Below are 24,640 nucleotides of genomic sequence, written 5' to 3' on the forward strand. Positions count from 1 at the left end.
ACATCTACACCTGCATCCAGGAGAGTGTTTTTGATCTGTTGGGCTGTTGTCAGGGTGGGTTTTCTTCACCATAGAGAGTATTCTCCTGTCATCCACTACAGTGGTCTTCCTCAGTCTACCGGGTCTTTTGACATAATTGAGTTCACCGGTTGTATTTATCTTCTTAATGATGAACCAAACTGTTGACTTGGGCATGCCCAGGGTTTTTGCAATGTTCCTGATTGATTGATTTTCATTTCTGAGCCTTATGACGGCCAGCTTAATTTGCATCGACACTGCTGTCTTCCTCATGTTGTCACAACAACCTCCAAAGGCAATAGCAAAGTCTAGAATCAATCCTCTTCATCAACAGCTCTCCTGCACTCACTAACGACACAAATGAATACACCTGCCTAACGACACACATCTATGAAGCCAATTCAACAAATACTTGTAGTACCTTAAAATGGGGGGGGATCATGTACAAAAGGTGCTGTCATTTCTAAACGGTTCATCAGATATGTATGAAAATACCATCAAATTAAAGCTGACAGTCTGCACTTCACCCTCATTGTATCCTTTCAAACTCAAAGTGCTAGAGTACAGAACCAAAATAAGAATAAAATGGTCAATGTCCAAGGAATTATGGTGCTCACTGTATGTCATTGGTATTGGTGTTACAGGTTTTGGTTTTGATGTTTTGAGGTTGGACTTTTAGCACGTAGGGTGCACTAATTGGTGTCACCTTGCTTCTGACACCAGAATGCCAGGGCAAGCAGTTACGCATCGTAGGGGACCGAAATTGTTTTAGGTTGTGGTAATCCAGTGAGTTGAATTTACTGCAGACATAGGCTCTACTAAAGGGACTCGTAGTCTTCACCCAGTAGCTTAGATTGTCACTGGTCATTTCACCTCCTCTGCATGCGTTACATTGGTTCCCATTTTGACTCTTCCTGTATTAGGCTACAGGCCTAGTGGAATGTACGTACAGAAGAAATTAAGTTGTAAAAGCCAATTCTTTTTATGATATGCCTTATTCTTATCATACTTATCGTACTTTTTAATTACACCTTTCGATGTAGCTTGAACTTTGTTTTCAGGCTTGATTGAGACGCTGTATTCCCCTAAAGAAAGTTATTTCAATAAAGTTCTTGATTTATTCATATTATATTACTTGTCTTTCCTTATCATATGTAAAGACTAAACGTCATTTGTAATATGTTTTGGTTCAGATCTGTGTTTAATATACAATCCATAAAAGAATGTTTCTGATAAAGGAACATTCCATAGAAAAATACCACCGTTCACTAAAACTTCTGTAACTCATTCACAGTAAAAGGTATTTCATTCTGATTGAAGGATTTTCAACCCTTACAAAAATAACAAAGACTCAAATATGCTTTAAGTTATTCTCTATGTTCATTAGAAGTTACCTTATGTCTTATGTAACCATACCAAACGTAACATATCATACTAATTTGAGTGTCCCGGATCAACATTTTCTGTTACGTCTAGTCTATGAGACCAGGCTGCATTGTCATGCTGGGGGCTAACAGTCTTGGGTTAACACAGTCACATCAATCAGTGCAGCCATTTACATTTGTTTAAGCTGTTTTCCACTGGCATTTATTTGGATACATCCATAATAATGAACTACAGTGGCTTGCGAAAGTATTCACCCCCCTTTGTATTTTTCCTATTTTGTTGCCTTTACAACCTGGAATTAAAATGATTTTTTGGGGGGGGGGGGTTGAATCATTTGATTTACACAACATCTTTTACACAGCATCTTTGAAGATGCAAAATATATTTTTTTGTGAAACAAACAAGAAATAAGACAAACAGAAACTTGAGTGCATAACTATTCACCCCCCTAAAGTCAATACTCTGTAGAGCCACCTTGTGCAGCAACAGTCCAATCTCCCTTTCCTCCTTTTTATGTCTTGGCCTGGGCCTTCTCCCCCTCTTTTATTTTTTATAGACATTTGACTCGTCTGTTTTCCTTCCCTCTCTCCTTTTTTTTCTCTTCTTGTGCATCTCTTTCCCCCTCTCTCCCAGGGTCAGAGTTGGCATGCATGGGAGGTGGCTCCCAACTGGGCTTGTTTGTTTCTCCTACGTCCCCCCCACCTCCCCCTACCCTCGGCACGCTGGGGCATGTCTCCCGACAAGAGCTCAGATTAGAACTGCTGTCCTCATTAACACCACACATGATACATGAGACAGAGTACACGTGTGTGTTTAATGGAGTAGAGTGGTAAGGATGGATCCCACCCCCCATCAACATAAGACATCTCTCTCTCTCTCTCTCTCTCTCTCTCTCTCTCTCTCTCTCTCTCTCTCTCTCTCTCTCTCTCTCTCTCTCTCTCTCTCTCTCTCTCTCTCTCTCTCTCTCTCTCTCTCTCTCTCTCTCTCTCTCTCTCTCTCTCTCTCTCTCTCTCTCTCTCTCTCTCTCTCTCTCTCTCCCTGTGTGTGTGTGTGTGTCTGATTGTTGTGTGTTATTGTAAGCAGAGATAGCAGCATGTCACATTGGCCACATCCCTATCAAACAGCAGGTTAACCTAACCTTGTGACTGCCTCCACTCCACTCACATGGCAGATACCACTACCAGGGAAGAATGAGATATGGAACTGAGTGAAAGGGAGGAGGGAGAGGGTTTGATAGAAAGGGATGAGAGAAGAGGAGTGGTGTTAATATGATCAGATGCAGCAAATGGATCGAGAGAAAAGGTGCATTATGCCAAAAAGGGATGAAATGAGAGGAGAAGGGGAAGAGGACGAGTATATTCGTGACAGCGGTCAGGTCATGGAGACCTGAGAGAGGGGTCAGGCCAGGAGCAAGATATTGTAGAAAGGCCCCGAGATAACATGGACTTTCTCTCTTTCTGTCTCTCCAAACGTTCTTCTGTCTCTCCAAATGTTCTACTGGCACCCTAAACGTACAAAAACACACATGCACACACATGAGGATCACAAACATTGCTTGCTTTCTTCCTCTCGTCCACATGCCATCGTCCTCTTATCTCTCTCTCCCTGCCACCTTCTCTATTTCATCGCTCTCCTATAATCCCCATTTCATCCTGGTCCCTTCCCTGTGTTGAGGCAGATGAAGCAGTGTGTTGAGGCAGATGAAGCAGTGTGTTAAGGCAGATGAAGCAGTGTGTTGAGGCAGATGAAGCAGTGTGTTAAGGCAGATGAAGCAGTGTGTTGAGGCAGATGAAGCAGTGTGTTAAGGCAGATGAAGCAGTGTGTTAAGGCAGATGAAGCAGTGTGTTAAGGCAGATGAAGCAGTGTGTTGAGGCAGAGGAAGCTCTATGTTAAGGCAGATGAAGCAGTGTGTTGAGGCAGATGAAGCAGTGTGTTAAGGCAGATGAAGCAGTGTGTTAAGGCAGATGAAGCAGTGTGTTGAGGCAGATGAAGCAGTGTGTTGAGGCAGATGAAGCAGTGTGTTGAGGCAGATGAAGCAGTGTGTTGAGGCAGATGAAGCAGTGTGTTGAGGCAGATGAAGCCGTGTGTTGAGGCAGATGAAGCAGTGTGTTGAGGCAGATGAAGCACTGTGTTGAGGCAGATGAAGCACTGTGTTGAGGCAGATGAAGCACTGTGTTGAGTCAGATGAAGCAGTGTGTTGAGGCAGAGGAACCAGTGTGTTGAGGCAGAGGCAGTCTGGACTGGCGGAAGCAGTGTGTTGAGGCAGTCTGGATTGGAGGAAGCAGTGTGTTGAGGCAGAAGCAGTCTGGATTGGAGGAAGCAGTATGTTGAGGCAGTCTGGATTGGAGGAAGCAGTGTGTTGAGACAGTCTGGATTGGAGGAAGCAGTGTGTTGAGGCAGTCTGGATTGGAGGAAGCAGTATGTTGAGGCAGTCTGGATTGGAGGAAGCAGTGTGTTGAGGCAGTCTGGATTGGAGGAAGCAGTGTGTTGAGGCAGTCTGGATTGGAGGAAGCAGTGTGTTGAGGCAGAGGCAGTCTGGATTGGAGGAATCAGTGTGTTGAGGCAGTCTGGATTGGAGGAAGCAGTGTGTTGAGGCAGAAGCAGTCTGGATTGGAGGAAGCAGTATGTTGAGGCAGTCTGGATTGGAGGAAGCAGTGTGTTGAGGCAGTCTGGATTGGAGGAAGCAGTGTGTTGAGGCAGTCTGGATTGGAGGAAGCAGTGTGTTGAGGCAGTCTGGATTGGAGGAAGCAGTGTGTTGAGGCAGTCTGGATTGGAGGAAGCAGTGTGTTGAGGCAGTCTGGATTGGAAGAAGCAGTATGTTGAGGCAGTCTGGATTGGAGGAAGCAGTGTGTTGAGGCAGAGGCAGTCTGGATTGGAGGAAGCAGTATGTTGAGGCAGTCTGGATTGGAGGAAGCAGTGTGTTGAGGCAGAGGCAGTCTGGATTGGAGGAAGCAGTATGTTGAGGCAGTCTGGATTGGAGGAAGCAGTATGTTGAGGCAGTCTGGATTGGAGGAAGCAGTGTGTTGAGGCAGAGGCAGTCTGGATTGGAGGAAGCAGTATGTTGAGGCAGTCTGGATTGGAGGAAGCAGTGTGTTGAGGCAGAAGCAGTCTGGATTGGAGGAAGCAGTATGTTGAGGCAGTCTGGATTGGAGGAAGCAGTGTGTTGAGGCAGAGGCAGTCTGGATTGGAGGAAGCAGTATGTTGAGGCAGTCTGGATTGGAGGAAGCAGTGTGTTGAGGCAGTCTGGATTGGAGGAAGCAGTGTGTTGAGGCAGTCTGGATTGGAGGAAGCAGTATGTTGAGGCAGTCTGGATTGGAGGAAGCAGTGTGTTGAGGCAGTCTGGATTGGAGGAAGCAGTGTGTTGAGGCAGTCTGGATTGGAGGAAGCAGTGTGTTGAGGCAGTCTGGATTGGAGGAAGCAGTATGTTGAGGCAGTCTGGATTGGAGGAAGCAGTGTGTTGAGGCAGTCTGGATTGGAGGAAGCAGTGTGTTGAGGCAGAGGCAGTCTGGATTGGAGGAAGCAGTATGTTGAGGCAGTCTGGATTGGAGGAAGCAGTGTGTTGAGGCAGTCTGGATTGGAGGAAGCAGTGTGTTGAGGCAGTCTGGATTGGAGGAAGCAGTATGTTGAGGCAGTCTGGATTGGAGGAAGCAGTATGTTGAGGCAGTCTGGATTGGAGGAAGCAGTGTGTTGAGGCAGAAGCAGTCTGGATTGGAGGAAGCAGTGTGTTGAGGCAGTCTGGATTGGAGGAAGCATTGTGTTGAGGCAGTCTGGATTGGAGGAAGCAGTGTGTTGAGGCAGTCTGGATTGGAGGAAGCAGTATGTTGAGGCAGTCTGGATTGGAGGAAGCAGTATGTTGAGGCAGTCTGGACACTGCTGTCTAGATCCTCCTCTCCTCTCCTCATATCAATACCTTTACACTGCTGTCTAGATCCTCCTCTCCTCTCCTCATATCAATACCTTTACACTACTGTCTAGATCCTCCTCTCCTCTCCTCATATCAATACCTTTACACTGCTGTCTAGATCCTCCTCTCCTCTCCTCATATCAATACCTTTACACTGCTGTCTAGATCCTCCTCTCCTCTCCTCATATCAATACCTTTACACTGCTGTCTAGATCCTCCTCTCCTCGTATCAATACCTTTACACTGCTGTCTAGATCCTCCTCTCCTCTCCTCATATCAATACCTTTACACTGCTGTCTAGATCCTCCTCTCCTCTCCTCATATCAATACCTTTACACTGCTGTCTAGATCCTCCTCTCCTCTCCTCATATCAATACCTTTACACTGCTGTCTAGAGCCTCCTCGCCTCGTATCAATACCTTCACACTGCTGTCTATATCCTCCTCTCCTCGTATCAATACCTTCACACTGCTGTCTAGATCCTCCTCTCCTCGTATCAATACCTTTACACTGCTGTCTAGATCCTCCTCTCCTCGTATCAATACCTTCACACTGCTGTCTAGATCCTCCTCTCCTCGTATCAATACCTTCACACTGCTGTCTAGATCCTCCTCTCCTCGTATCAATACCTTTACACTGCTGTCTAGATCCTCCTCTCCTCGTATCAATACCTTCACACTGCTGTCTAGATCCTCCTCTCTTCTCCTCGTATCAATACCTTCACACTGCTGTCTAGATCCTCCTCTCCTCATATCAATACCTTTACACTGCTGTCTATATCCTCCTCTCCCTGTATCAATACCTTTACACTGCTGTCTATATCCTCCTCTCCCTGTATCAATACCTTTACACTGCTGTCTAGATCCAGTTGATCAAACTGTTTTTGAAAGATTTTAATTGATCTGTGTTGTTGCTCTCAAATTATTTCCAGATTGTGTCTTGTCCTACTAATGACTGACCACCAGGGAGAGAGGGGTTGAGCTGTTTCAGCTAGCTAATGACTGACCACCAGGGAAAGAGGGGTTGAGCTGTTTCAGCTAGCTAATGACTGACCACAAGGGAGAGAGGGGTTGAGCTGTTTCAGCTAGCTAATGACTGACCAACAGGGAGAGAGGGGTTGAGCTGTTTCAGCTAGCTAATGACTGACCAACAGGGAGAGAGGGGTTGAGCTGTTTCAGCTAGCTAATGACTGACCAACAGGGAGAGAGGGGTTGAGCTGTTTCAGCTAGCTAATTACCTAGATCATATAAGTGGTGTGTTATTAGCAGGATCACAGACTGATGATAAGCCAACATGTTCGTGATGTGCACTGGGTCCAGATAATGAGGTAATTGTGAACCCTTATATCCTCCTCTCATTCAGATGGTCAGTCTATGGGACATTTAAATGGATCCTCTCATTCAGATGGTCAGTCTATGGAGCGGTCTTTTCCCAGCTCTCTTCTTTTCTCACCTCACACATTGTCTCTCTCTATCTACTGCCTTCCTTTTCTCTCTCTCTCTCTGACTCTCTCACTCTCTCTCTCTCTCTCTGACTCTCTCTCTCTCTCTGACTCTCTCTCTCTCTCTCTCTCTCTCTCTCTTTCATGTATGATAATGGTGATGTGGGATTCTGTTTGAAGCTCAGTAATGGGGAACAAATGGAGCAGGAATCGGTTTGTGTTGTTTGTGTGCCGGTGTCAGTGTGTGTGTGTGTGTGTGTGCGCGCGTGTCTGAGTGCATTTGAGTGTTTGTGAATCTGTGCGTGTGTATGTGTGTTTGCGGTTTACACACTGCGTTCCTTAAGGAAACAAACAAATTGTTCTGAGTCACCCTCAGACAGGCAAGCTGATCAGATTTCACGGCTCAGCTCATCTAGATTCCAAGCGTGTCTCTAAAACTCGCTCCAAACGGTTCCTGACATGTGTGTGTTTCCACAGCAACAGGCGGGTTCCACAGCAACACAAAAGGTGTGGAGCAATGACTTCTGACTTCGAGGTCAGAGGTTGTGCAGTTGTCATGGTAACATCTCCCACACAAACACTGATACTTTACTTGATCTTTCAGAATCAAAGGAATGGCAGAGAGGAGTTGTCAGGTACTGTAGTTCATCACAAAGCTATCAGACAGGTGCACACACACAAACAATAAGAACTTGTAAATAAGCATTTCACTGTACTGTTTACACCTGTTGTATGCTGTGCACCCAACAATACTTTGATTTGACATAACACACAAGTACAGTGAAATGAGAAAGTAAGTAAGCCATATGCAGAGTCAGTTCCAGGGTCAGTAGTTATATGCAGAGTCAGTTCCAGGATCAGTAGTTATATGCAGAGTCAGTTCCAGGGTCAGTAGTTATATGCAGAGTCAGTTCCAGGGTCAGTAGTTATATGCAGAGTCAGTTCCAGGGTAAGCATTTATATGCAGAGTCAGTTCCAGCGTCAGTAGCCATATGCAGAGTCAGTTTCAGGATCAGTAGTTATGCACAGGGTCAATTCCAGGGTCAGTAGCCATATGTAGAGTCAGTTCCAGGATCAGTAGTTATGCACAGGGTCAATTCCAGCATCAGTAGCCATATGCAGAGTCAGTTCCAGCGTCAGTAGCCATATGCAGAGTCAGTTCCAGGATCAGTAGCCATATGCAGAGTCAGTTCCAGGATCAGTAGTTATGCACAGGGTCAATTCCAGCATCAGTAGCCATATGCAGAGTCAGTTCCAGGATCAGTAGTTATATGCAGAGTCAGTTCCAGGGTCATTAGCCATATGCAGAGTCAGTTCCAAGATCAGTAGTTATGCACAGGGTCAATTCCAGCGTCAGTAGCCATATGCAGAGTCAGTTCCAGGATCAGTAGTTATGCACAGGGTCAATTCCAGCATCAGTAGCCATATGCAGGGTCAGTTGTACACTGGGGAGAACAAGTATTTGATACACTGCCGATTTAGCAGGTTTTCCTACTTACAAAGTATGTAGAGGTCTGTCATTTTTATCATAGGTACACTTCAACTGTGAGAGACGGAATCTTAAACAAAAATCCAGAAAATCACATTGTATGATTTTTAAGTAATTAATTTGCATTTTATTGCATGACATAAGTATTTGATCACCTACTAACCAGTAAGAATGACGACAGGAAACGTATGATCTCTGTAATTGCAAACAAATGCTTCTATACCAAATATTAAGTTAAGTATTTGATACATCAGAAAAGCATATGTCATGCAATAAAATGCAAATTAATTACTTAAAAATCATACAATGTGATTTTTTGGATTTTTGATTCTGTCTCTCACAGTTGAAGTGTACCTATGATATTAACAATTAACAATAACAATTATGCTTTGAAAGTAGGAAAACCTGCAAAATCGGCAGTGTATCAAATACTTGTTCTCCCCACTGTGTGTGTGTGTGTGTTGGAGTGTCAGTGTGAGTGTGTGTAAGTGTGTGTAAGTTAGTGTGTAGAATGTGCATAGCGTGAGTGTGCAAAAATTCAAATAAAATCTTAGGTTAAAAAAAATCTTAGGTTCAATGCAAATAGCTATTTTGTTCGCTATTTAGCAGTCATGGCTTGGGGATAGAAGATGTTCAGGAGCCTGTTGGTGCCAGATCTGGCACTCCGTTACCGCTTGCCGTGCGGAAGCAGAGAGAACAGTCTATGGCTTGTGTGGCTGGAGTCTTTAACAATTTTCCGAGCCTTCCTTTTACACCGCCTGATATAGAGGTCCTGGATGGCAGGGAGCTCGGCCCAAATGATGCACTGGGCTGTCCACACAACCCTCTATAGCGCCAGGCGCAGTTGACATGCCAAGCATTGATGCAGCCAGTCAATATGCTCTAAGTGGTGCAGCTGTAGAACTTTTTGAGGATTTGAGGGCCCATGTCAAATCTTTTCACACACGCTTTTACAGTTCTGCCCATAAATGTCCTATAGGATTGAGGTCAGGGCTTTATGATGGCCACTCCAATACTTTGACTTTGTTGTCCTTAAGCCATTTTGCCACAACTTTGGAAGTATGCTTGGGATAATTGTCCATTTGGAAGACCCATTTGCGACCAAGCTTTAACTTCCTGACTGATGTCTTGAGATGTTGCTTCAATATATCAACATCATTTTCCACCCACCCTCATGATGCCTTCTGTTTTGTGAAGTGCACCAGTCCCTCCTGCAGCAAAGCACCCCCACAACATGATGCTGCCACCCCCGTGCTTCACGGTTGGAATGATGTTCTTCGGCTTGCAAGCATCCCCCTTTTTCCTCCAAACATAACGATGGTCATTATGGCCAAACAGTTCTATTTTTGTTTCATCAGACCAGAGGACATTTGTCCAAAAAGTACGATCTTTGTCCCCATGTGCAGTTGGAAACTATAGACTGGCTTTTTATGGTGGTTTTGGAGCAGTGGCTTCTTCGTTGCTGAGCGGCTTATCAGGTTATGTCGATATAGGACTCGTTTTACTGTGGATATAGATACTTTTGTACCTGTCTCCTCCAGCATCTTCACAAGGTCCTTTGCTGTTGTTCTGCGATTGATTTGCATTTTTCACACGAAAGTATGTTCATCTCTAGGAGACGAGTCTCCTTCCTGAGCGGTATGACGGCTGCGTGGTCCCATGGTGTTTATACTTGAGCACTATTGTTTGTACAGATGAAATTGAAATTGCTCCCAAGGATGAACCAGATTTGTGGAAGTCTACAAATTTTTTTTTCTGGGATCTTGACTTATTTCTTTAGATTTCCCCATGATGTCAAGCAAAGAGGCACTGAGTTTGAAGGTAGGCTTTGAAATACATCCAGAGTTACACCTCCAATTGACTCAAATGATGTCAATTATCCTATCAGAAGCTTCTAAAGCCATGACATCATTATCTGGAATTTTCCAAGCTGTTTAAAGGTACAGTCAATTTAGTGTATGTAAACTTCTGACCCACTGGAATTGTGAAACAGTGCATTTTCAGTGAAATAATCTGTCTAGGTATACAATTGTTGGAAAAATGACTTGTGTCATGCACAAAGTAGATGTTCTAACCGACTTCCCAAAACTATAGTTTGTTAACAAGAAACCGGTTTCAATGACTCCAACCTAAGTGTATGTAAACTTCCGACTTTAACTGTTTGTGTTTGTGTCCTCAGCCGTAGCTTTGGGGTTAGCTGCAAAAAGCCATGTGTACGGTAGCCCTGTCCTCAGCTGTAGCTTTGGGGTTAGCTACAGAAAGCCATGTGTACGGTAGCCCTGTCCTCAGCCGTAGCTTTGGGGTGAGCTGCAGAAAGCCATGTGTACGGTAGCCCTGTCCTCAGCCGTAGTATATGGATGAGCAATGGCCGTGCGGCATAGGCAAGATGCAATAGATGGTATAAAATACAGTATATACATGAGATGAGTAATGTAAGATATGTAGACATTATTAAAGTGTCATTATTTAAAATGACTAGTGATCCATTTATTAAAGTGGCCAATGATTTGAGTCCGTATGTAGGCTGCAGCCTCTCACAGTTAGTGATGGATGTTTAACAGTCTCATTGCTTTGAGACCGTCAGGTATTACAAGACAGGTGAACAATGGGTCTAGACTTGCACTGAGCTAGAGTCAGCAAACCATTTGCTGTTGATGAAGAGGCATACCCCTCTCCCTCGATTTCCCTGAATCCAATGTCCTGTCTGCTTGGTGGTTGGAGAATCCATCGACTTGGATAGCCATGGGGGGTATCTTGTCTGAAAGCCATGTATCAGAAAAGCTGAGAATATTGCAGTTACAAGAGTCCCGTTGACAGCCAATCCGTGATCGGAGGGCATCCATCTTATTATCAAGTGACTGCACGTTGGCCAATAGAATAAAGGGAAGAGGTGGCCAGTTTAACCATCACCTGAATCTCCCCAGGTCTCCTCCTCTCCTGGCTCTTCTTCGCCTGCGTTTCCTATTGGATAGCCGGATAACTGGGTCGGAATTACACAAAGAGCCCAGGGCAGATGAGTCAGAGTCGAAGTTGAAGCCGGCATTGAGGTTAGTAACTGGCGATCTGATGTTAAAAAGATCTTGTCGATCATTAAAAAACAAAGAAACGCCCAAAAAAGTAACAGAAAATAGAAAAGTTGGGTCCATTCAGAACGGCACCATCTTCCCATACAGAAACCTGTGAGTAGGAACACAAAGTCATGATGTCCCAGTCACAACTCTTTGATGAGAGGTCAACATTATAACCAGAGGATCAGTAGACAGATCCCTGTTTAGGTTAACTACTGATTTTCATACATGGTTTAGACAGTGTCTTGGTAATGCTAACTACTACTCTCAATACATGGTTTAGACAGTGTCTTGGTAATGCTAACTACTGATCTCAATACATGGTTTAGACAGTGTCTTGGTAATGCTAACTACTGATCTCAATACATGGTTTAGACAGTGTCTTGGTAATGCTAACTACTACTCTCAATACATGGTTTAGACAGTGTCTTGGTAATGCGAACTACTGATCTCAATACATGGTTTAGACAGTGTCTTGGTAATGCTAACTACTACTCTCAATACATGGTTTAGACAGTGTCTTGGTAATGCGAACTACTGATCTCAATACATGGTTTAGACAGTGTCTTGGTAATGCTAACTACTGATCTCAATACATGGTTTAGACAGTGTCTTGGTAATGCTAACTACTGATCTCAATACATGGTTTAGACAGTGTCTTGGTAATGCTAACTACTACTCTCAATACATGGTTTAGACAGTGTCTTGGTAATGCTAACTACTACTCTCAATACATGGTTTAGACAGTGTCTTGGTAATGCTAACTACTACTCTCAATACATGGTTTAGACAGTGTCTTGGTAATGCTAACTACTACTCTCAATACATGGTTTAGACAGTGTCTTGGTAATGCTAACTATTACTCTCAATACATGGTTTAGACAGTGTCTTGGTAATGCTAACTACTACTCTCAATACATGGTTTAGACAGTGTCTTGGTAATGCTAACTACTGATCTCAATACATGGTTTAGACAGTGTCTTGGTAATGCTAACTACTGATCTCAATACATGGTTTAGACAGTGTCTTGGTAATGCTAACTACTGATCTCAATACATGGTTTAGACAGTGTCTTGGTAATGCTAACTACTGATCTCAATACATGGTTCAGCATCGAGGAGGACACTCACACTTCAGCTTAGATCTAACAACTACAGCTATTCCCACTGTAGACCAGAGTTATAGTTTGGACATGAGGAAGAAAACAGATCTAGGAGGAGCCAGTAGTCTCCAGGGATACGGTAGCTATATGTCTGTAACATGTGCTTGGGTCGGTCGCGTGCAACGCCACACATCCCCTTCATCCTCTGGTCTTTACTCTGATCCCTGGGCTCTACGGACACGCACATTCCACAGACACACTCACACACACACATTCCCTGTGTAAACCCAACCTCCTCGTTCCCGAGTGGAGGTACAGTGGGACTTGCGAAGCAAACGTCTCATTCTAAATCTTTTTTTTTTTTTTTTTTTTTTAGTTTCTTTTGTGAATTTGAACACTTTTTCTACCCAATTTCGTGGTATCCAATTGCTGTAGTAGCTACTATCTTGTCTCATCGCTACAACTCCCCTACGGGCTCGGGAGAGACGAAGGTTGAAAGTCATGCGTCCTCCGATACACAACCCAACCGCACTGCTTCTTAACACAGCACGCATCCAACCCGGAAGCCAGCCGCACCAATGGTCATATGTAGGGGTACAGCAGCGAAAGACAGGAACAGAGAGGAGGAAACACCGTGTACCTGGCAACCTTGCACCTGGCACCTGGCGTGCACTGCTCCCGGCCCGCCACAGGAGTCGCTGGTGCGCGATGAGAGAAGGAGAGAGCCTGGGCGCAAACCCAGGGTCTCTGGTGGCACAGCTAACATTGAAGTACAGCGCCCTTAACCACTGCGCCACCCGGGAGGCCTCCATTCTAAATCTTTGTCATACTTCAATTTTTTTTTTTAAATTAAAGCTACTCGTTATACACCGTTTAAGCTAGAAACGTCATGCAAACTTTAAAACGTGCAGATCGGCCTTGAATAGTGTGCTTTGATACAACTTTTGGATGTCTTTTATACCTTTTAAACTATTAAGACTTCTGTCCTTATTTTTGTCCTCCATACACTTTCATATGATTTCCTCAGCATTCTAAAGGGCCCATTGTGGCATCAATGCCTCTCAACATTCTAATCTGCTACTTTGACCACTTTGCCAACAACTTAGACAAACAGTTAGAGCGTATGAAATCTTCTACTTCTCTGCTATTCAAATCTGAAATCGGAAGCCAATATATATTCTACCAATCAAACGATACGGCTGTTTTACTAAACCACATCAATGACATTCCATTTCCTGACGTTTTTAACCACTTTTCCAAAAAGTTTGACAGAAAGTTAGAGCATCCTCTATTTCTCAGCTTTTCAAATCTGAGATCAGAACAGGAAAAATATATATTCCACCAACCAAGCATCAAGCTGTTTTCGTAACCCATCACCTGCTTCCGTTAAGGATGCGGTAAGTCATGTCAGAAGCTTGCAGATTCGTTACTTACCAACAACAGCTGCAAATTCCAATAAAACTACGTCACATTTTGAAGTTCGTCGTCTTAACAACACTATCATTAATCTAACATAATTTTTGTGGGTCATAATGCAGTATTTATTTAGTTTCATAGCATATTTCTCACACTGGCTTTAGCCACTGAGAGAGCAGGCATGCTAAGGGGAGTTGCCTAGCAACATGTGCCTCGGCGGGAGACAACGTCCTCATAGCGCAAAAAAATCCCATGATTTGTGAATCTGTTCAGACCGAACAGCTAGCGTGACAGCTAAAAACAACCCAAAGTAATACGGTTGATATAGTAATTATTTTACTAAATTTAATTTTGAATAATTTTAACTGTTTTGTTTAACACTTTTGAAACATCTTCAAATACCAGTATTTTAAAATAGGTAAAGCAAGTCCCACAATTTTATTTCAGGTAAAATTACAATCAAGTTAACCCATGCGCACACACACGCACACACACACTCCTCATGCAGTGGTGCATTAGCGTGGAGTCAGGTTAGTTCTGCACGCGAGGTGGGAGCGTTGCTCATCATTCTGACGGAGTGTCATTCCCAGAGTCAGTCTGACAGGGAACTCCGCTCCCCCTCTGTCATATAACATCTCAGGGCTGAGGAACAAGCACTGCCACAGCAGAGACATGACAGCTCCAAACCATATATACACGCAAGCACACACAAAGACACACAAATGCACACACACAGGGTGCAAATGATTTGGAAGTCAGGAGTGGTCATGTGTAGGGGTACAGCAGCGAAAGACAGGAACAGAGAGGAGGTATGTAAGAGGAGGGAGACGGCATTAGTGGAATAAAGAGTGGTTTATCTTGAGACTGTCAGGTCTTGATGATCAGGGCGGGCTGATATTTACCACATTAAAATAATTCCTGTATGCCGTACGGGTGAGCCCATGTGCGCCGGTGACTGGGTGGGTCGTTCTGTAGTTGCGTAGTTCAAATCAAATCAAACTTCATTTGTTACATGCGCTGAATACAACAAGCGTGGACCTAACTGCGGAATGCTTACTAGCCCTTAACCAACAGTGCAGTTCAAGAAGAGTTAAGAAAATATTTACCAAATAAACTAAAGTAAAAAATAACAATAACATAACAATAACGAGGCTATAACCAGGGTATTACGGTACAGAGTCAGTGTGGAGGCTATATACAGGGGGTACCGGTACAGAGTCAATGTGGAGGTTATATACAGGGGGTACCGGTACAGAGTCAATGTGGAGGTTATATACAGGGGGTACAGGTACCGAGTCAGTGTGGAGGCTATGTACAGGGGGTACCGGTACCGAGTCAGTGTGGAGGCTATATACAGGGGGTACCGGTACAGAGTCAATGTGGAGGCTATATACAGGGGGTACCGGTACAGAGTCAATGTGGAGGCTATATACAGGGGGTACCGGTACCGAGTCAGTGTGGAGGCTATGTACAGGGGGTACCGGTACCGAGTCAGTGTGGAGACTATATACAGGGGGTACCGGTACCGAGTCAATGTGGAGGATATATACAGGGGGTACCGGTACCGAGTCAATGTGGAGACTATATACAGGGGGTACCGGTACCGAGTCAATGTGGAGACTATATACAGGGGGTACCGGTACCGAGTCAGTGTGCGGGTGTACAGGTTAGTTGAGGTAATTTGTACATGTAGGTAGGGGTGAAGCTTCTATGCATAGATAATAAACAGCAGTGTACAGAACAAATGGAGGGGGGCCATTTGATTAATTGTTCAGCAGTCTTATGGCTTGCTCTGACACCGCCTATTATATACAGTTCAAGTCGGAAGTTTACATACACCTTAGCCAAATACTTGTAAACTCATTTTTCACAATCCCTGACATTTAATCCTAGTAAAAATTCCCTGTCTAGGATCACCACTTTATTTTAAGAATGTGAAATATCAGAATAATAGCAGCGATAATTATTTATTTCAGCTTTTATTTCTTTCATCACATTCCCAGTGGGTCAGAAGTTTACATACACTCAATTAGTATTTGGTAGCATTGCCTTTAAATTGTTTAACTTGCGTCAAACGTTTTGGGTAGCCTTCCACAAGCTTCCCACAATAAGTTGGGTGAATTTGGTCCCATTCCTCCTGACAGAGCGAGGTTTGTAGGCCTCCTTGCTCGCACACGCTTTTTCAGTTCTGCCCACAAATTTTCTATAGGATTGAGGTCAGGGCTTTGTGATAGCCACTCCAATACCATGACTTTGTTGTCCTTAAGCCATTTTGCCACAACTGTGGAAGTATGCTTGGGGTCATTGTCCATTTGGAAGACACATTTGCGACCAAGCTTTAACTTCCTGACTGATGTCTTGAGATGTTGCTTCAAAATATCTACATAATTTTCCACCCACCCTCATGATGCCTTCTCTTTTGTGAAGTGCACCAGTCCCTCCTGCAGCAAAGCACCCCCACAACATGATGCTGCCACCCCCGTGCTTCACGGTTGGAATGATGTTCTTTGGCTTGCAAGCCTCCCCCTTTTTCCTCCAAACATCACGATGGTCATTATGGCCAAACAGTTCTATTTTTGTTTCATCAGACCAGAGGACATTTGTCCAAAAAGTACGATCTTTTTCCCAATGTGTAGTTTGAAACTATAGACTGGCTTTTTATGGTGGTTTTGGAGCAGTGGTTTCTTCCTTGCTGAGCGGCCTTTCAGGTTATGTCGATATAGGACTCGTTTTACTGTGGATGTAGATACTTTTGTACCTGTTTCCTCCATCATCTTCACAAGGTCTTTTGCTGTTGTTCTGGGATTGATTTTGACTTTTCGCACCAAAGTGCGTTCATCTCTAGGAGACAGAACGCGTCTCCTTCCTGAGCGGTATGACGGCTGCGTGGTCCCATGGTGTTTATACAAGCGTACTATTGCTTGTACAGACAAACGTGGTACCTTCAGGCGTTTGGAAATTGCTCCCAACGATGAACCAGACTTGTGTGAGTCTACAATTTTTTGGGGAGGTCTTGGCTGATTTCTTTTGATTTTCCCATGATGTCAAGCAAAGAGGCACTGAGTTTGAATGTAGGCCTTGAAATACATCCACAGGTACAACTTCAATTGACTCAAATTATGTCAATTAGCCTATCAGAAGCTTCTAAAGCCATGACATAATTTTCTAGAATTTTCCAAGCTGTTTAAAGGCACAGTCAACTTACTGTATGTAAACTTCTGACCCACTGGAATTGTGATACAGTTAATTTTAAGTGAAATATTCTGTCCGTAAACAATTGTTGGAAAAATGACTTGTGTCATTCACAAAGTAGATGTCTTAACCGACTTGCCAAAACTACAGTTTGTTAACAAGAAATGTGTGGAGTGTTTGAAAAACGAGTTTTAATGACTCCAACCTAAGTGTATGTAAACTTCCGACTTCAACTGTAGGTCCTGGATGGCAGGAAGATTGGCCCCAGCGATGTACTGGCCCGTACACACTACCCTCTGTGTGTGGAGGAGATGGATAGTTATTATGATAGCAGAGACATGACTGAAGGAGATGGATAGTTATTATGATAGCAGAGACATTAATGAAGGAGATGGATAGTTATCATGATAGCAGAGACATTAATGAAGGAGAAAGATAGTTATTATGATAGCAGAGACATTAATGAAGGAGATGGATAGTTATTATGATAGCAGAGACATGACTGAAGGAGATGGATAGTTATTATGATAGCAGATACATTAATGAAGGAGATGGATAGTTATTATGATAGCAGAGACATTAATGAAGGAGATGGATAGTTATTATGATAGCAGAGACATGACTGAAGGAGATGGATAGTTATTATGATAGCAGAGACATTAATGAAGGAGATGGATAGTTATTATGATAGCAGAGACATTAATGAAGGAGAAAGATAGTTATTATGATAGCAGAGACATGACTGAAGGAGAAAGATAGTTATTATGATAGCAGAGACATGACTGAAGGAGAAAGATAGTTATTATGATAGCAGAGACATGACTGAAGGTGATGGATAGTTATTATGATAGCAGAGACATGACTGAAGGAGATGGATAGTTATTATGATAGCAGAGACATGACTGAAGGAGATGAATAGTTATTATGATAGCAGAGACATTAATGAAGGAGAAAGATAGTTATTATGATAGCAGAGACATTAATGAAGGAGATGGATAGTTATTATGATAGCAGAGACATTAATGAAGGAGATGGATAGTTATTATGATAGCAGAGACATTAATGAAGGAGATGGATAGTTATTATGATAGCAGAGACATGACTGAAGGAGATGGATAGTTATTATGATAGCAGAGACATTAATGAAGGAGATGGATAGTTATTATGATAGCAGAGACATTAATGAATGAGATGGATAGTTATTATGATAGCAGAGACATGACTGAAGAAGAAAGATAGTTATTATGATAGCAGAGACATTAATGAAGGAGATGGATAGTTATTATGATAGCAGAGACATGACTGAAGGAGATGGATAGTTATTATGATAGCAGAGACATTAATGAAGGAGATGGATAGTTATTATGATAGCAGAGACATTAATGAAGGAGATGGATAGTTATTATGATAGCAGAGACATTAATGAAGGAGATGGTTAGTTATTATGATAGCAGAGACATTAATGAAGGAGAAATATCGTTATTATGATAGCAGAGACATGACTGAAGGAGATGGATAGTTATTATGATAGCAGAGACATTAATGAAGGAGATGGATAGTTATTATGATAGCAGAGACATGACTGAAGGAGAAAGATAGTTATTATGATGGTGGATAAATGACTGAAGGAGATGGATAGTTATTATGATAGCAGAGACATTAATGAAGGAGATGGATAGTTATTATGATAGCAGATACATTAATGAAGGAGATGGATAGTTATTATGATAGCAGAGACATTAATGAAGGAGATGGATAGTTATTATGATAGCAGAGACATTAATGAAGGAGATGGATAGTTATTATGATAGCAGAGACATTAATGAAGGAGATGGATAGTTATTATGATAGCAGAGACATTAATGAAGGAGATGGATAGTTATTATGATAGCAGAGACATTAATGAAGGAGATGGATAGTTATTATGATAGCAGAGACATGACTGAAGGAGATGGATAGTTATTATGATAGCAGAGACATTAATGAAGGAGATGGATAGTTATTATGATAGCAGAGACATGACTGAAGGAGATGGATAGTTATTATGATAGCAGAGACATTAATGAAGGAGATGGATAGTTATTATGATAGCAGATACATTAATGAAGGAGATGGATAGTTATTATGATAGCAGAGACATTAATGAAGGAGATGGATAGTTATTATGATAGCAGAGACATGACTGAAGGAGATGGATAGTTATTATGATAGCAGAGACATGACTGAAGGAGATGGATAGTTATTATGATAGCAGATACATTAATGAAGGAGATGGATAGTTATTATGATAGCAGAGACATTAATGAAGGAGATGGATAGTTATTATGATAGCAGAGACATTAATGAAGGAGATGGATAGTTATTATGATAGCAGAGACATTAATGAAGGAGATGGATAGTTATTATGATAGCAGAGACATGACTGAAGAAGATGGAAAGTTATTATGATAGCAGAGACATTAATGAAGGAGATGGATAATTGTTATGATAGCAGATACATTAATGAAGGAGATGGATAGTTATTATGATAGCAGAGACATTAATGAAGGAGATGGATAGTTATTATGATAGCAGAGACATTAATGAAGGAGATGGATAGTTATTATGATAGCAGAGACATGACTGAAGGAGATGGATAGTTATTATGATAGCAGAGACATTAATGAAGGAGATGGATAGTTATTATGATAGCAGAGACATGACTGAAGGAGATGGATAGTTATTATGATAGCAGAGACATTAATGAAGGAGATGGATAGTTATTATGATAGCAGATACATTAATGAAGGAGATGGATAGTTATTATGATAGCAGAGACATTAATGAAGGAGATGGATAGTTATTATGATAGCAGAGACATGACTGAAGGAGATGGATAGTTATTATGATAGCAGAGACATGACTGAAGGAGATGGATAGTTATTATGATAGCAGATACATTAATGAAGGAGATGGATAGTTATTATGATAGCAGAGACATTAATGAAGGAGATGGATAGTTATTATGATAGCAGAGACATTAATGAAGGAGATGGATAGTTATTATGATAGCAGAGACATTAATGAAGGAGATGGATAGTTATTATGATAGCAGAGACATGACTGAAGAAGATGGAAAGTTATTATGATAGCAGAGACATTAATGAAGGAGATGGATAATTGTTATGATAGCAGATACATTAATGAAGGAGATGGATAGTTATTATGATAGCAGAGACATTAATGAAGGAGATGGATAGTTATTATGATAGCAGAGACATTAATGAAGGAGATGGATAGTTATTATGATAGCAGAGACATGACTGAAGGAGATGGATAGTTATTATGATAGCAGAGACATTAATGAAGGAGATGGATAGTTATTATGATAGCAGAGACATTAATGAAGGAGATGGATAGTTATTATGATAGCAGAGACATTAATGAAGGAGATGGATAGAGCATTTAACCAACAGAGCTATCAGCCCACACACACACTCCCTGATTCGGAACCTATTCTGAACCCACAACGCCACACTTCCACGGAATCTAAACAGGAACACAGAAACTCTCTGGGACTTTACACTGGCTGCTGTGTTCCTTTATATTCCCTCCGAAGAGGAGGATGGAGAAAAGAGAGGAAGCAATCAGAATAAAGACAGCGATGGAGAGCAGATGCTGGAGGAGGAGAGGAGGAATAGGTGGGGCAAAGAAAGGAAAACACACAAAGAGAGAATAAGGTTAAAAGGATAGAAAGGATGCTACACAGCAGGACAGACCAAAGTCAAAAGAGACAGCTGCTGGTCTGGTTGAGACACAGAGAGACAGCTGCTGGTCTGGTTGAGACACAGAGACAGCTGCTGGTCTGGTTGAAACACAGAGAGACAGCTGCTGGTCTGGTTGAGACACAGAGACAGCTGCTGGTCTGGTTGAGACACAGAGAGACAGCTGCTTGTCTGGTTGAGACACAGAGAGACAGCTGCTGGCCTGGTTGAGACACAGAGACACAGCTGCTGGTTGAGACACAGAGAGACACCTGCTGGTCTGGTTGAGACACAGAGACACAGCTGCTGGTTGAGACACAGAGAGACAGCTGCTGGTTGAGACACACAGGAGGCATAAGAGAAACTTGGTTAGATCCAGTTGAAACTTTGCAACTTTGTGTTAATAGTTGCAAGCAACAGCCAATCAAAACAAACACTTTCGTCACATGATCCATTTGAAGGTTCAGAATATCAACCCAGTTGTGATGTCAACACAGCTGTCAGTGCTGCCCAGCACAACCCGCGATCAGCAATGACAGAACAACAGGAGATGTATGCAAATTATTATACATGGTTTAGCAGTCAATACATTTAATTTCGAAAGGGAACTCAAACCTCTCCCTAACCAATTTCAACTGAAATTGTCCACGATGAACTACGCTAGCTAACTTAGTTTGTTGCTAGCTTGGTTAGCTTGTTGGTGCTGCTGGTGTTTGCAATGTCATTTTGGCTAACTAGCTAAATTGTACTGGCTACATTTCTTCTATATCCTTGCTACAATAAACAAACAGTTGAATAAACAAATAATTAGTGAAACCACGATGTAATGCAGCAGATGACATGGGATGAGTTTAGAATTCTCAAACAAGCAGCTTCACTTTGATTGGCTGTTGCATGCGATTTCAATTGCGTTTGAGTTGCTTCATGTAACAGCAAAATAACTTTTTTACTTAATTTAAAAAAAATGACTTATCTATTATTTAATTAACACTTTTTATTTTCTTAAAAACCTCTTAAAGCATTGTTGGTTAAGGGCTTGTAAGTAAGCATTTCACTGTAAGGTCTACTACACCTGTTGTATTCAGCATTTCACTGTAAGGTCTACTACACCTGTTGTATTCAGCATTTCACTGTAAGGTCTACTACACCTGTTGTATTCAGCATTTCACTGTAAGGTCTACTACACCTGTTGTATTCAGCATTTCACTGTAAGGTCTACTACACCTGTTGTATTCAGCATTTCACTGTAAGGTCTACTACACCTGTTGTATTCAGCATTTCACTGTGAGGTCTACTACACCTGTTGTATTCAGCATTTCACTGTAAGGTCTACTACACCTGTTGTATTCAGCATTTCACTGTAAGGTCTACTACACCTGTTGTATTCAGCATTTCACTGTAAGGTCTACTACACTTGTTGTATTCAGCATTTCACTGTAAGGTCTACTACACCTGTTGTATTCAGCATTTCACGGTAAGGTCTACTACACCTGTTGTATTCAGCATTTCACTGTAAGGTCTACTACACCTGTTGTATTCAGCATTTCACGGTAAGGTCTACTACACCTGTTGTATTCAGCATTTCACTGTGAGGTCTACTACACCTGTTGTATTCAGCATTTCACTGTGAGGTCTACTACACCTGTTGTATTCAGCATTTCACTGTAAGGTCTACTACACCTGTTGTATTCATCATTTCACTGTTAGGTCTACTACACCTGTTGTATTCAGCATTTCACTGTAAGGTCTACTACACCTGTTGTATTCAGCATTTCACTGTGAGGTCTACTACACCTGTTGTATTCAGCATTTCACTGTAAGGTCTACTACACCTGTTGTATTCAGCATTTCACTGTAAGGTCTACTACACCTGTTGTATTCAGCATTTCACTGTGAGGTCTACTACACCTGTTGTATTCAGCATTTCACTGTAAGGTCTACTACACCTGTTGTATTCAGCATTTCACTGTAAGGTCTACTACACCTGTTGTATTCAGCATTTTACTGTAAGGTCTACTACACCTGTTGTATTCAGCATTTCACTGTGAGGTCTACTACACCTGTTGTATTCAGCATTTCACTGTGAGGTCTACTACACCTGTTGTATTCAGCATTTTACTGTAAGGTCTACTACACCTGTTGTATTCAGCATTTTACTGTAAGGTCTACTACACCTGTTGTATTCAGCATTTCACTGTGAGGTCTACTACACCTGTTGTATTCAGCATTTCACTGTAAGGTCTACTACACCTGTTGTATTCAGCATTTCACTGTGAGGTCTACTACACCTGTTGTATTCAGCATTTCACTGTAAGGTCTACTACACCTGTTGTATTCAGCATTTCACTGTGAGGTCTACTACACCTGTTGTATTCAGCATTTCACTGTGAGGTCTACTACACCTGTTGTATTCAGCATTTCACTGTGAGGTCTACTACACCTGTTGTATTCAGCATTTCACTGTAAGGTCTACTACACCTGTTGTATTCAGCATTTCACTGTAAGGTCTACTACACCTGTTGTATTCAGCATTTCACTGTAAGGTCTACTACACCTGTTGTATTCAGCATTTCACTGTAAGGTCTACCTACACCTGTTGTATTCAGCATTTCACTGTAAGGTCTACTACACCTGTTGTATTCAGCATTTCACTGTAAGGTCTACTACACCTGTTGTATTCAGCATTTCACTGTGAGGTCTACTACACCTGTTGTATTCAGCATTTCACTGTAAGGTCTACTACACCTGTTGTATTCAGCATTTCACTGTAAGGTCTACTACACCTGTTGTATTCAGCATTTCACTGTAAGGTCTACTACACCTGTTGTATTCAGCATTTCACTGTAAGGTCTACTACACCTGTTGTATTCAGCATTTCACTGTAAGGTCTACTACACCTGTTGTATTCAGCATTTCACTGTAAGGTCTACTACACCTGTTGTATTCAGCATTTCACTGTAAGGTCTACTACACCTGTTGTATTCAGCATTTCACTGTAAGGTCTACTACACCTGTTGTATTCATCATTTCACTGTAAGGTCTACTACACTTGTTGTATTCGGCGCATGTGACAAATACAATTTGATTTGATTTGATGTCACTTGCAACTGTAACTCAAATTGTGTGAGAGTTGCTTTGTGTAACCCCAGCCTGAGGACATGTGTAATGTCATAGTGTTTGTACGTGTCTGGGTGATGTCATGTGGTGTTTGATATTTTATTAGGATCCCCATTAGCTGTTGCGAAAGCAGTTTCAACACCTGCATTGCATGCTGTTTGGGGTTTTAGGCTGGGTTTCTGTACAGCACTTTGAGATATCCGCTGATGTACGAAGGGATATATAAATACATTTGATTTGATTTGGTCCGTTATCCAGAAAGTGTGTTTCCTGAATCCTATGACAGTGCTGTGATTGGTTGGGAGACAGGAACTGTAAATCCAAGGCTGACTCTGACCTACTCTATACCACCACAGCACATTCCATATTCCAACTGCCTCACAGGAGGGGGTGTTTATTTGGCTGTTTATTTGGCTGTTTGCATGTGTTCATGATGTGTTTGTCTGCGTGTGTGTGTGTGTGTGTGTGTGTGTGTAAACGCCTCGCATGCAAGTATGTCTCTATGGCATATCTACTTACATGAGTTTCTGCTCCACGTTCTCCCTCTCCGTCCTGATCCTCTGGAGTTCGACACACACACTCCTCAGCTCCTCCCTGAGCACTGTGGGAGGAAAAGAGAGAGTGAGAGAGAGATGGGAAAGAGATAACTCTACACCCAGGAACGGGGAAAGAGAGGGAGATAGAATGAGAGAGTCATCTATCACTTCAGCACCCAGAAACCTGAAGCCTGAAAGACTGAGGAAACCATCCACTCTGTCTGGCTT

General features: G+C 42.3%; 1 protein-coding gene across 1 annotated transcript in view; it reads right to left on the reverse strand.

Moving 5' to 3' along the window:
- The window catches only part of lekr1 (leucine, glutamate and lysine rich 1), a 205,870-nt gene that overhangs the window by 61,946 nt on the left and 119,284 nt on the right, over positions 1-24,640 (reverse strand). Inside the window, exon 6 of the mRNA XM_036965369.1 lies at positions 24,396-24,477. Coding sequence (XP_036821264.1) covers positions 24,396-24,477 — 82 coding nt within the window. The remainder of the gene's footprint in view (positions 1-24,395; positions 24,478-24,640) is intronic.

This window comes from Oncorhynchus mykiss, chromosome 27 (assembly GCF_013265735.2).
Source record: "Oncorhynchus mykiss isolate Arlee chromosome 27, USDA_OmykA_1.1, whole genome shotgun sequence".
NCBI classification, from domain to species: domain Eukaryota; kingdom Metazoa; phylum Chordata; class Actinopteri; order Salmoniformes; family Salmonidae; genus Oncorhynchus; species Oncorhynchus mykiss.